The sequence below is a fragment of the Propithecus coquereli genome, unplaced genomic scaffold (assembly GCF_000956105.1).
Source record: "Propithecus coquereli isolate 6110/MARCELLA unplaced genomic scaffold, Pcoq_1.0 Scaffold30, whole genome shotgun sequence".
Taxonomy (NCBI): Eukaryota; Metazoa; Chordata; class Mammalia; order Primates; family Indriidae; genus Propithecus; species Propithecus coquereli.
Window position 1 is genome coordinate 3,762,867 of NW_012148619.1, and position 11,760 is coordinate 3,774,626.

Consider the following 11,760-nt stretch of genomic DNA (forward strand, 5'->3'; position numbering starts at 1 on the left):
TCTTTTTCATCTACTTTGTAAACACAAAAAACAATCTACATTGTACTAGAAGGTTAAGATTAGACATAAGATATATCAATAAGAAAGTTATAAATATTTCATAAGAAATCTTTATTTTAGTAAATGGTCCACATATACTTGAGAAGCATGCATTCTGCAGTTTGGGGTATAGTGTAGTGTGCTTTATCTGTGTCGTTAGGTAAACTTGGTTAATTATGCATTCAAATCTTCTATATTCTTATTGAATTTTTCCCATCTGTTCTATCAATTACTAAAATATGCTAAAATCTCTAATTATGATTGTGAGTTTGCCTGTTTCTCATTTTGGTTCTGCCAATTTTAGATTTATATTATTTTGAACCTATTACTAGAAGTTTAAAATACAGAATTGTGTGTTCAGGTTAAACTGAATTTTCCAAATTGACTAGGCTTCCTCTCTTTATAAATAATACTAATACATTTATAATATAAAAGCATTCCTGTTGTTGAAGGCAATGTTGTTAATAAAAGAAAAGCAGAAAGAATATCTTATACAAGACAAACTCTGAGATATATATTTGTACAAAATATTACCGTAAGACAAAACAATAAACTAGCATGGGTTGCTGGCTCCTTTCCTAGAACCCAATCCTGGGGATAGAACACCAAAAGAAGTAGACTGTGAACTCCTTCAAGTGACAGCAGATTGGCAGCTGCAGAGTAGGAGTGGAGTCCAGAAGAGGGCCAGTGCCAGAGAAGGGAGACAGGCAGGGCAGGGTTTACTTGGGCCCTTTTAACTCTTCTCCCACAGTGCCTGGGGACTACCAATATTCGTAGGTTAGTGCAGAAGTAGTCCACTGTTAATAGCTTCTAGATTTAGACTGCCTGTGTTCAGATTCTTAGGCAAGTTATTTAACGTCCCTGGACCCTACTTTCCTCATCTATAAAACACAGGCAATAGCAGTATGTATCTCATAGGGTTGTTGTAAGTATTAAATGAGTTAATGTAAAGTGTTAATAATTCTGGCACACAAAAGAATTCAGTAAGTATTAATTACTTAATATTATTATTGCCTACTGCACTGCCACTGTAAGGCAAAAAAGAAAATTTTTTTAAAAGTACCAATTCCTCAATTGAGGTATCAATTATATCTAGGCAGCTGATTACTGGAATAGGGAAGAGATAACAGAAAGATGCATACCCTACTGGTGGCCCTTTTACATCCTAAATTAGGTGATCATAATGTAGGGAGATGGGGGAAAATCAAACACATTAATAAGTTCTAAAAAACTTACGTGAACATTTTAATGGGTGCAAAATAAATCTGAAAGTCCCAAACCAAGTTAGGTTTAAAAAAAAAAAAAAAAAACCTTAGAAAATTAGGACTAGAGGGGAGCTCCCTTATCTTGAAAATAGACATTTATCAAAGCCTAGCAAACATCACACTTGAAAATGAGTATAAAGTCTAAGACTGGAACCAAAACAAGGATGCCCACATCAGTCCTATTTAGATTCATTTATTTTGGAAAATAACTGAATCAATACTGTGCAACTATTGATCTTATATGCTAATGACTTTTCAAAAACTCTTTGGAATTATAGTAATATACATTCTGAAAATTTTGTTTTGTTCTGTTTTGTTTTGAGACAGAGTCTCACTCTGTCACCCAGGCTGCAATGCAGTGGCACAATCATAGCTCACTGCAACCTCAAACTCCTGGGCTCAAGCGATCCTCCTGCCTTAGTCTCCCGAGTAGCTGGAACTACAGGCACTCACCACCACGCCTGACTAATTTTTTCGATTTTTTGTGGAGATGATGTCTTCCTCAGGCTGGTCTCAAACTCCTGACCTCAGGCAATCCTCCTGCCTCAGCCTTCTAGAGTGTTAAGATTATAGGCATGAGCCACTGTGCCCAGCCTGAAAATATTGTTAATCTGGATCAGACAACACCTTCTCTACAGTTTTGTTTTTAAACCATCTATTACAGTCTGTGGCCATACAACCTTGAACGTGCCTGATCTCATCTGACCTTAGAAGCTAAACCATCTATTATAGATTTTAGAAAAATTGGGTTTTGGTCAGAGCTTTATTTTTAACATTACTATTGTGACTTATGACAAGTCAATTCATTTTTCTGGGCTTCAATTTTCTCCTTTATAAAATGGGAGGGTGTAGTAATTAGATGATCTCCGGGGTCCTTTCAGTTCTTGGACATCAGTTGTCTAAGATTAGAATTATGAAATCCAAATCCAGAGTATAACAGCAAATCAACTTGAAATTGCCACTAGATGGTGTCCTGCTCTAGGGTACTATGCACGCCATAAATTGTAATCTGCAAAGCCAAGGGTATATTTCCAACATTTGACTGGTGCCTCAGTACTTCAGCAGCTAAGAGCTTATGAGACTCTCAGATTAGATTACCCACTCTTTCAGAACTAGCAATAGTCTAGCATCCGTATCCAAGTTAGTAGTTGGATAAAAAGCTGAAGGAAGCCAAGATATATGGAAAATTTCACAGAACTTATATTTTAAGAGGTATTCTGAACATGAAGGAGAGAAAGTAGAGAATATAGAAAACCTGACTTAAAAGAAGAGGTTCATGGGTAGAAAGTCATTGGAAGATAAGAGATTAAAGTCAATGAACCTACAGTTTTCAGTACAGTAATATGCTGCGCAGGCTTGTAGCCTAGGAGCAATAGGTTACGCAACACAGCCTAGGTGTGTAGCAGGCTATCCCATCCAGGTTTGTGTAAGTACACTCTATGATGGTCACACTATGATGAAATCACCTGATGACACATTTCTCAGAATGTGTCCCCATCGTTAAGTGATGCATGACTATATATACACATATACACACATATCTTCCTGATATGTATTTATATTTATATATTATGACTTTAGGAAATATAAACCAAGGTAAGGGGAGTTGGTAATGTCCATCATCTGTGCCACCCACTTTCAATAAAACATCTGTATTCTGATTCAACTTTTAATCAGTGACTGTTTTGTAGAGTTTTAAAGGAGCGATGTACTATCTCTGTATCCTCCAAAAAGTCTGGCTCAGGTCTTGCAACAGATGTTCAGTAAGTATTTGTTGAATTTCCTCAGTTAAATGATATCCCTTTGCTGGCATCATGGAGAGGAATTTCTACCTTATACTGACTAATGGGCTGGCTTGGATCCCATATAAAGACGAGAAGCTTTGGGAATGGTTTGCAGCTGTCATAATGACAGATGCTAATTTAAGTAACAGAAATTTTGTTTTGAAATATGCATAGATTTCATAGATTTTCTCCATTTTATGAAACAGTCCTGAATCCACATTTTTTTCTTCTTTTCAAAATAAAGTTTGTACCTATGTTAAAAATAAAGTTAATGATAACATCTAATTTAATAATTAATATTAAATGATTTTTAGAATCATCTCAGGAACATTTAAAGTCAAACTAATTACCTCTCTTATTCTTTTTAATATAGAAAACAGCCCTGAAAAATCAGAATAAAGGTATAACATAAATGATTGTTATGTGTGCTTTAAAATGTTCTATTTTCTATTATTTTCTTGCTTAAAAGTTAAATATCATCTAAATAAAAATTACATTTATCCACTATAAGCCAAGAAAATGAGAAAATTAATGTAACCACTTTATTGATTTTGACTGAAATTTTCTATTAAAATGAGTTGAGCATGTATTTCTCTAATAAGGGAGACACAGAATAAGGGAGACACAGAATAATGGATAAGATGGCAATTTCTCCAAAGAGAATCTTGGTATTAAAAATCAAGACAATAGCAAACAACATTATCTAATAGTTTAGAGAGGCTAATGAACATATCTGAAAACTACCATGAAAAATGTGTTTAATGAGGTAATTTGCTAGATTTTACTGAGAATCATTAAGCAGTGCTAAAGGTGACTTTCAGCAACATTCAAAAACAGCTGAAAAGACTGAAAAGGGTTCAAGTGACTGAGGTACTTAACACCAATAATGGTTGTTGGTTTTAAGACCAAAAGTTATAATGCCTTTTAGGAGCTTTTATTTCTTGGGAGGGGCTGACATTTCATACACCCTCAAAGTTTGTAACCCAAGCAAAGCTCAATTAATTAAATGGATACAATCCAGCTCTTTGCATGTCCATAGTATAAAATGAGATACAAAAAATTCTCTCAAGAATTTTACAAAACTGGTTGTGAGCCTTTAGATTATAACTTTGTTTATGAAAATTTACTTCATCATTATAAAAGTTTTCAAAAGTACTAATTTTGAGATTTTGAACTTAAACTCTGCAAGATCTCCAGTTTTGCCACTTTACGTTCAAAATACTTTTCACATGAATACATTTTCACATGTATTTTACACCTGGGGCCACGCATTCCTTTTAGTCTATGACTATATTTTACTTTCTACCAACTCTACTAGATTACCATGATAGTTCTGTTTGTTACCTGATCATATTCCAAGGCTCCTGGGTAGAGCGGCCATCCAAGGAATAGTTCTGCAATCACACATCCCAATGACCACATATCTATGGCTTCACAAAACGGCAACCCCAATATAATCTCTGGAGCTCTGAAATTTAAAAAAAAAAAAAAAAAATCAGAGTGTTTTTTTCTTTAAAATTACCTAATTTTATCTGTCATTCTAATAAAAGTTAGTAAAATGACAAAGTAATCACCTTGTATTTATAGTAACTCTTCACTATTTCAAAACTCTCTGAAACCTAGCCATAATCCTGAAATGATCTGAAAAAGGTGCTATGAGTACATTGCTAGGATGAAGACTCTTCATAGTAATCCCTTTTCCCTTACAGAGTTTTATTAACATGACTTTTTTTTAAAAAAAAGAAAAAAATATAGATCTTGTTTTTGAGACTATAGCAGGTTAGAAATAACACATTAGAAAGAGAACTGGCAAACTATTAAAAACATGCACTATAACATCAACAGAACTGAAAACCAGACATTGAGAGATAAGACCAAAACAAAACAAAAACCCCAAAGGCTAAAAGTGAAACTAGACCTAGATATTATTTCAGAACACAATAATAAATATTTACCTAACTGGAACCATTAGTCATCCAAAGAGACAAAACCAAGCTCAATGTATTCTGTTTCAAAAGGCAGAAGAGTATAGGATACAATAAAACGGTTAAAAACCATTTTAGCATTTAAAGGGGGATTGGTTATTTGGAAACTGTGCTCCATAAAATATATCATTCTCAGATAAATTATGTTGCTACTTTACATAACTTTCACATGAGAAGATTCACATCCTCAGAGAGGTTCCATGTACAGCTGTGTAATTCCAAAGGAGTCATATATCCTAATTATCCTAGAGTTGTGTGTTCATGTGTGTATGTTTAATTTTTAAAAAATCTCAATCTTACAGAGAAGTTGCAAGAGTACAAGCATGTTTTTCCTAAACTACTTGAGAATAATTTGCCCAATTACCATATACTTTGTATTCCCTAAAAATAAGAATACGCTCCTACATAACAATGACATAATCATCAAAAGCAGGAAATGAACACCAATACATCTCTACCATATAAGGCTCAGACTCCGTTCAAGTTTGGCCAATTATACCAATAACGTCCTTTTTGGCAAAAGGATCCAACTCAGAATCATGCATTGCATTTAGCTGTCATATCTCTTTCAGTCTTTTTTGATATGGAATAGTTCCTTAGTCTTGCCTTGATTTCCATGACGTTTGCATAAAATATTACAGGCTAGTTATTTGTAAAAAATGTCCCTCAGTATGGGTTTGTCTGCTGTTTCTTTATAAGTAGATTCAGGTTATAAATCTTATTGAGAGGAATATCACAGAAGTGATGTTGTTTTCTCATTGTGCCTTATCAGGTGGCACACAATTGATACGCTCCATTACTAATAATCTTCACTTTGATCATTGGATTATGGCATCTGCTAGATTTTTCCGCTAAGTTCCTTCTTTTCCCTTTGTAACTAAGCATTTTGTGGGATTTCAGTTTGAAACTACATAAATAATCCATTCCTTATCAAACTTTTAATGTATTAGTTTATTTACCTGTATGAGTACAGATTAATGGATTCCTGTTTTATTCAATGGGTTATAATCCATTGCTATACTTATTTGATTCTCAAATTTTCCCAGATTTGACTGGTCAGAACTCCCTCAAACTTTTATGTTCTTTTGACTTTTCCCCACCATTCTTTGATTCCTTTTCTTTCTGACACAGCAAGATATTCCAAGCTCATCTTGTTCTTTCCCTGCTCCAGCCCTAGAAGCAGCCATTTCTCCGAGGATCCCTGGTTCTTTTAGGGTAGAATAGTACATTGAATCAAAGATCAGGGAGCTATGGGTCCTCATTACTACTAGGTTGATTCCCAGGCCCTCTCAGTTCATATATTATCTATGGTTAAGCAGAATAAGCCTTCTGCTGATTTCTTAACTGAGACTGGTTGTCACTAATCTCCTAAAGCATTCTCAATCTTGGCTGTACTTCACAATCACTTGGTCCTGGCCACACCCTATACCAATTGATTCAGAAACCCTAGGGACGGGATTTAGGAATCAGTATTTTTTTAAAGCTCCCAGGATGGTTTCAACATATAGTCAAAGTTGAGAACCAAAGCCCTAGACCCAAGAAGTCAGATCAACTGGAAGACCATTCCATTTCCTCCCCAAAACTCTTCTGACAGAATAAATTCAAAAGACAATGAACAAGCTGTTTTCTACCATAGATTTGGGATCTACCCAGTAAATCTTGTACTCCTGGTGGTCTCTGCTATAATTAATAGTTAAGATTCAGTAGACCCTTAATCAGCCCACAAACATTTGTTGGAAACAATTAAGAGCTATGGGGATATGCTATCAGGTATAAAAGACCTCTAAAACATAGTTATAAAAGGCTTCCATTCTTTTGATAAAATATTTATATGTCTGTATGGATGTATACACATGAATCATTAATATATTCAGATATAATCAAGTGCTAAAACATGTTGTAGAAGGAAGAAAAGAAATAAGTTACACTAAGTATTAATCCTATATACTACAATGTTGTACAAAAGTAGCTAGAGAAGAGGGAAATCTCCCTTTTTGGTCACCACTGTATACCTAGAACCTAGAAAAGAAGATGCACTCAGTAAACATTTCTCAAATAAATCATTCCAACATAGTGGGTCACACAAAGGAAAGCACCAGCATCAAGTCTGTGTTTGGACTAGACCTTGAAGTAGAGAAGTCTAGGCAAAAGAAAGAGACTGGACACAAGTTCATGAAGGGTATATATTAACCTACCCTAAAAAGATTCAAAGCAAAAAGACAGTTTCAAAAGTGTAGCGTACAAAAGAGATTTACTATTACTATTTATCATGTACTAATCTGAATGGTAGAGAAAAATTATTAAGACTAATAGGGTTATCATTGTGTGAATGAAAGCTTTATGATTATTTTGAAAAATATAAAAAATTCTTCATAGGATTTGAAATTTGTTAGTGTAGAAATATTCAATATCAATTTGTCAATGAAAGAAAAGTAACAGAATGATAGCAAATAAGATACACAATTTAAAGAGACTGAAATTATTTGAATTACACTGACAGTAAGAAATGAGTTTCTGCCAATCAAAGAGCAACAAATCCCTTCTGCCATTTGCTACCATTTAATGAATGAACCAAGTTTCTAACTGATGCTAACATGAATATAGCAATATTTTTACAAATATATTCAGGAATTGCACATAGCCACTTCAAACATAAAAAAAACCTAAGATATGAAAGTTATATTTGCAGAAACAAACTCAAATTTCTCATTTTAAAATACAAAAGAATTTTAACTGAAAGTTTCATACAAATTCATTATCTTTTATTGCATGTCAGTTCAGATCCTATGAGAAGCAAATTGATGTGCCAGAAATTTATTGGGGAAGATGTCTGTGAAGGATACAGGGAGAGGAGGAAGCAGGAGCAGGTGAGGAGAGCCCTCAGACCTCAAGTGGGTCTGATATCTGCAGAAGGAGAGAAACAAAGGAGAAATTGGGTAGAAGAAACTCGGTCAGCAGTGCAGTTATGAGAAAGTCTTGGTTGGGCCAATATGGAGTTTCTAAGCAAAAATTACCTGTTTGAGGAGCCCACCATCAAGCAAGAATAGCCCAGCTCTAGTGCAGCCACGATGTCTGATCAAGAGATGGGAGGGGCCCAAAGGAAGTGTGGCCTCAGCCTGAGCACCACAGTATATCTGAAGGTGCAGCAGCTGGAGGCTCTCAGTCAGCTGCTCCATATAGGAGGCTTTTGTTTTTTTAATTTGTATAAATTTACAGGGTATAAGTATAATTTTGTTACATGCCTAGATTGAATAGTGGGGAAGTCAGGAATTTTAGGGTATCCATCACCTGGAAAACATACATTGTGTCCATTAAGTAATTTCTCATCATCTATCCCCTCCCACCTCCTATCCTTCCAAGTCCCCATTGTCCATCATTCCACTCTCTATGTCCATGTATACACATTATTTAGCTTCCATTTACAAGTGAGAACATGTGGTATTTGTCTTTCTGTGTCTGACTTGTTTCATGTAAGATAATGGCCTCCAGTTCCATCCATGTTGCTGCAAAAGACATGATATTTCATTCTTTTTTTATGACTGAACAGTATTCCACGGTGTATACATGCCACTTTTTCTTTACCCAATCATCCACTGATGGATACTTAAGTTGATTCCATATCTTTGCTATTGTGAATAGTGCTGCGATAAACATACAAGTGCAGGCATCTTTTTGATATAATGATTTCTTTTCCTTTGGGTAGATACCCAGAAGTGGGACTGCTGGATTGAATGGTAGTTCTATTTTTCAGTTCTTTGAGAAATCTCCATACTGTTTTCCATACAGGTTATACTAATTTATATTCCCACCAGCAGTGTTTAAGAGTTCCCTTTTCTCCACATCCTTGCCAACATCTGTTATTTTTTTTTGTCTTTTTAATAATAGCCATTCTGACACTAGTGTGAGATGATATCTCATTGTGGTTTTAATTTGCATTTCTGATTAGCAAGGTTGAGTATTTTTTCACATGCCTATCGGCCATTTGTATACCTTCTTTTGAAAAATGTCTGTTCATTTCTTTTGTCCACTTTTTAATGGGGAGGGTATCTGAGTGGCACAATTCCATGGCTGCCATAACTAGCTTTCCAAAAGCTTTTGTATTTCATTTTACAATTCACATTTATCAGAAGAAAATGCAGCCAGGCGCAGTGGCTCACGCCTGTAATCCTAGCACTCTGGGAGGCTGAGGAGGAAGGATCTCTTGAGCTGAGGAGTTCGAGATCAGCCTGAGCAAGAGCAAAACCCCATCTCTACTAAAAATAGAAAAATGAGCCAGGTGTCATGGCACAGTGCCTGTGGTCTCAGCTACTCAGGAGGCTGAGGCAGGAGAATCACTTGAGCGCAGGTTGCAGTGAGCTAGACTGACGCCACTGCACTCTAACCCCAGAAACAGCAAGAGTCTATCTCAAAAAAAAAAGACTGAGAAGTACAGCCATCCTTCTTGTGACAATACTCCTACTATACAAGTTATAGCCACATTCTTCTAATTTTGACAGCCATGAGATACCAAGAAATGCAGCACAAACTTGGAAAAGATGAACAAATGGTAAACTCAATAAATATAAACTACTAAAACCTGAACACTCTTCTCTGAGGTAGAGGCAGGTGTGGAAGGTGTTTTTAAAATAACAGAAATGTATTGAAATGTAATTCACATACCGTAAAATTCACCCATTTAGGTGGTACAGTTCAATAGCTTTTAGTATATTTACAGAATTGTATAACCATCACCATAATCAATTTTAGAACATTTTCAACACCCCAAAAGAAGCTATATCCATTAGAAGTCACTCCCCATTTCTCCCAAATGCCCCTATCTCTAAGCTACTACAAATTCACTTTCTGTCTCCATAGATTTGCTTATTCTGGACATTTCATATGAATGAAATCATATAATGTGTGGTCTTTCGTGACTGGCTTTTTTCACTTGGCATAATGTTTTCAATGTTCAACCATGTTATAGCATGTATCAGTACTTCATTTATTTTTACTGCTGAATAATATTCCACTGCATACACTTTATTTATCCATTCATCAAGTGCTGGACATGTGGGTTATTTCCATTTTTTGGTTATTATGAAAAATGAGAAGTTAACCAAGAGAAGCCACATCAGCTCACCAGGCTACTGAACAAGACTATACTCCAGTGCTGAAGAAGGTAAAAGCAGAGAGGGTTTACACAAAGAAAAAGTATTGCCTCAGATACAACTGGCTAATTCAGGAAGATGTCTTTATGTAATACATATCCAAAAGGGAAAAGTGGGTACTATTTAAAGGAACTATTGATTTTTCTACTTTGTTCAATGCAACGGCCTTTCTGATTGAACTAATCTTGTGCTATTCACTCATTAAACCTCTAGGGCACAGTAAGAACCTCTTGTCCATATACTGGCAATCCAATATAAAAAAACACGGATCAAGGGTGCAATTCCCTTTGGGTGAATTTCACAAGAACTTTATGCTATAGTAGTACTAAAAAATTGAGAATCTATAAAGGAAAGTTCTAGGAAGACAAATATTAGAGGCTGGCAAGGAAGCATTGATTTTAAAAATGAAAATCACCTCAATAGAGCTAGATTTCAAGTACTCATAAGTAAACACGCAGCTCTCCCCGCTAATAGCAAATAATATACCTGAGCCTTAGTATTTCCATTTTTAAAACAGGGCTTTACTGACCCTTACATAATCAGAAGATTACCTAAAGGACTAAGTAAAAGAATGTGTGTAAAATGTAATGCTTCTATCTAAGGCATCTGTGGCTCGCTTATTGAAATACATCACTCTACCAATTTCCCACTGTCTCTCATCACTGATATCTCCCACTTATAGGACAATTCCATATCTCCCATCTTGAAAAAGGAAAAAACTCTTGATTACACATCCTCCTTCAGCCTTCACCCCCCTTTTTCTGTTCCCATTTACACCAATCCTTCTTGAAAGCACTGTTTATACAAGCTGCCTCCAATTCTACCCATCTTGAACTCAATCACTGGGTTTTCATTACCCTATCATTCCAACAAAATAGCATTCGTTAAGGTTACCATCGGCCATTTCATTGCCACATCCTCAATTTACTTGACTTGCAGCATTTAACACAGCTGATTATGCTCTCCTGCATTAAGGACAACCTTGAATTCCAGAACTCTTTGTTCTCCTCAGTTGACTAGCATAACCTCAGATTCCTTTGCTAGTTTCATTTTATCTTCCCATCTTTTAAATTCTGGGATGTCCTAAGGCTTAGTCTATCTTCTCTAACTGCATTCACTTCCCTTATGTGATCCCTCATTCAATCACAGTTTTAAATATCACATCTAATCTTAAGACTCCCAAATGTGCATCTCCAACCCAGGCCTCTCTACTAAACTCCAGACTTACGTAACCAATTGTTTACTCAATGCCTCTTCTTGAATGTTTATTAGCCATCCCAAACTGAACACGTTCAAAAAGAATCCCTAATTCCCCGCAAACTCACTTCTCCTCCAGCCTTTTCCATCTCAGTAAATGAAAATTCTATCCTTTTCGTTTCTCAGGCCCCAAACCTGTGAGAATCAAATTTGACTCTCTTCCTTCTCTCACTTCAAACGTTTATCAGCAACTCTCACTGACTCTTTTTTTTTTTATTTCAGCATATTATGGGGGTACAAATGTTTAGGTTATGCATGTTGCCCTTGCCCTCCCCCTCCCCCC

General features: G+C 35.7%; 1 protein-coding gene across 1 annotated transcript in view; it reads right to left on the minus strand.

The window, feature by feature from the left end:
• Positions 1-11,760, minus strand: part of HIPK3 (homeodomain interacting protein kinase 3) — a 132,019-nt gene that overhangs the window by 24,040 nt on the left and 96,219 nt on the right. The window contains exon 3 of the mRNA XM_012649546.1: positions 4,433-4,556. Within this exon, the coding sequence (XP_012505000.1) occupies positions 4,433-4,556 (124 nt within the window). The remainder of the gene's footprint in view (positions 1-4,432; positions 4,557-11,760) is intronic.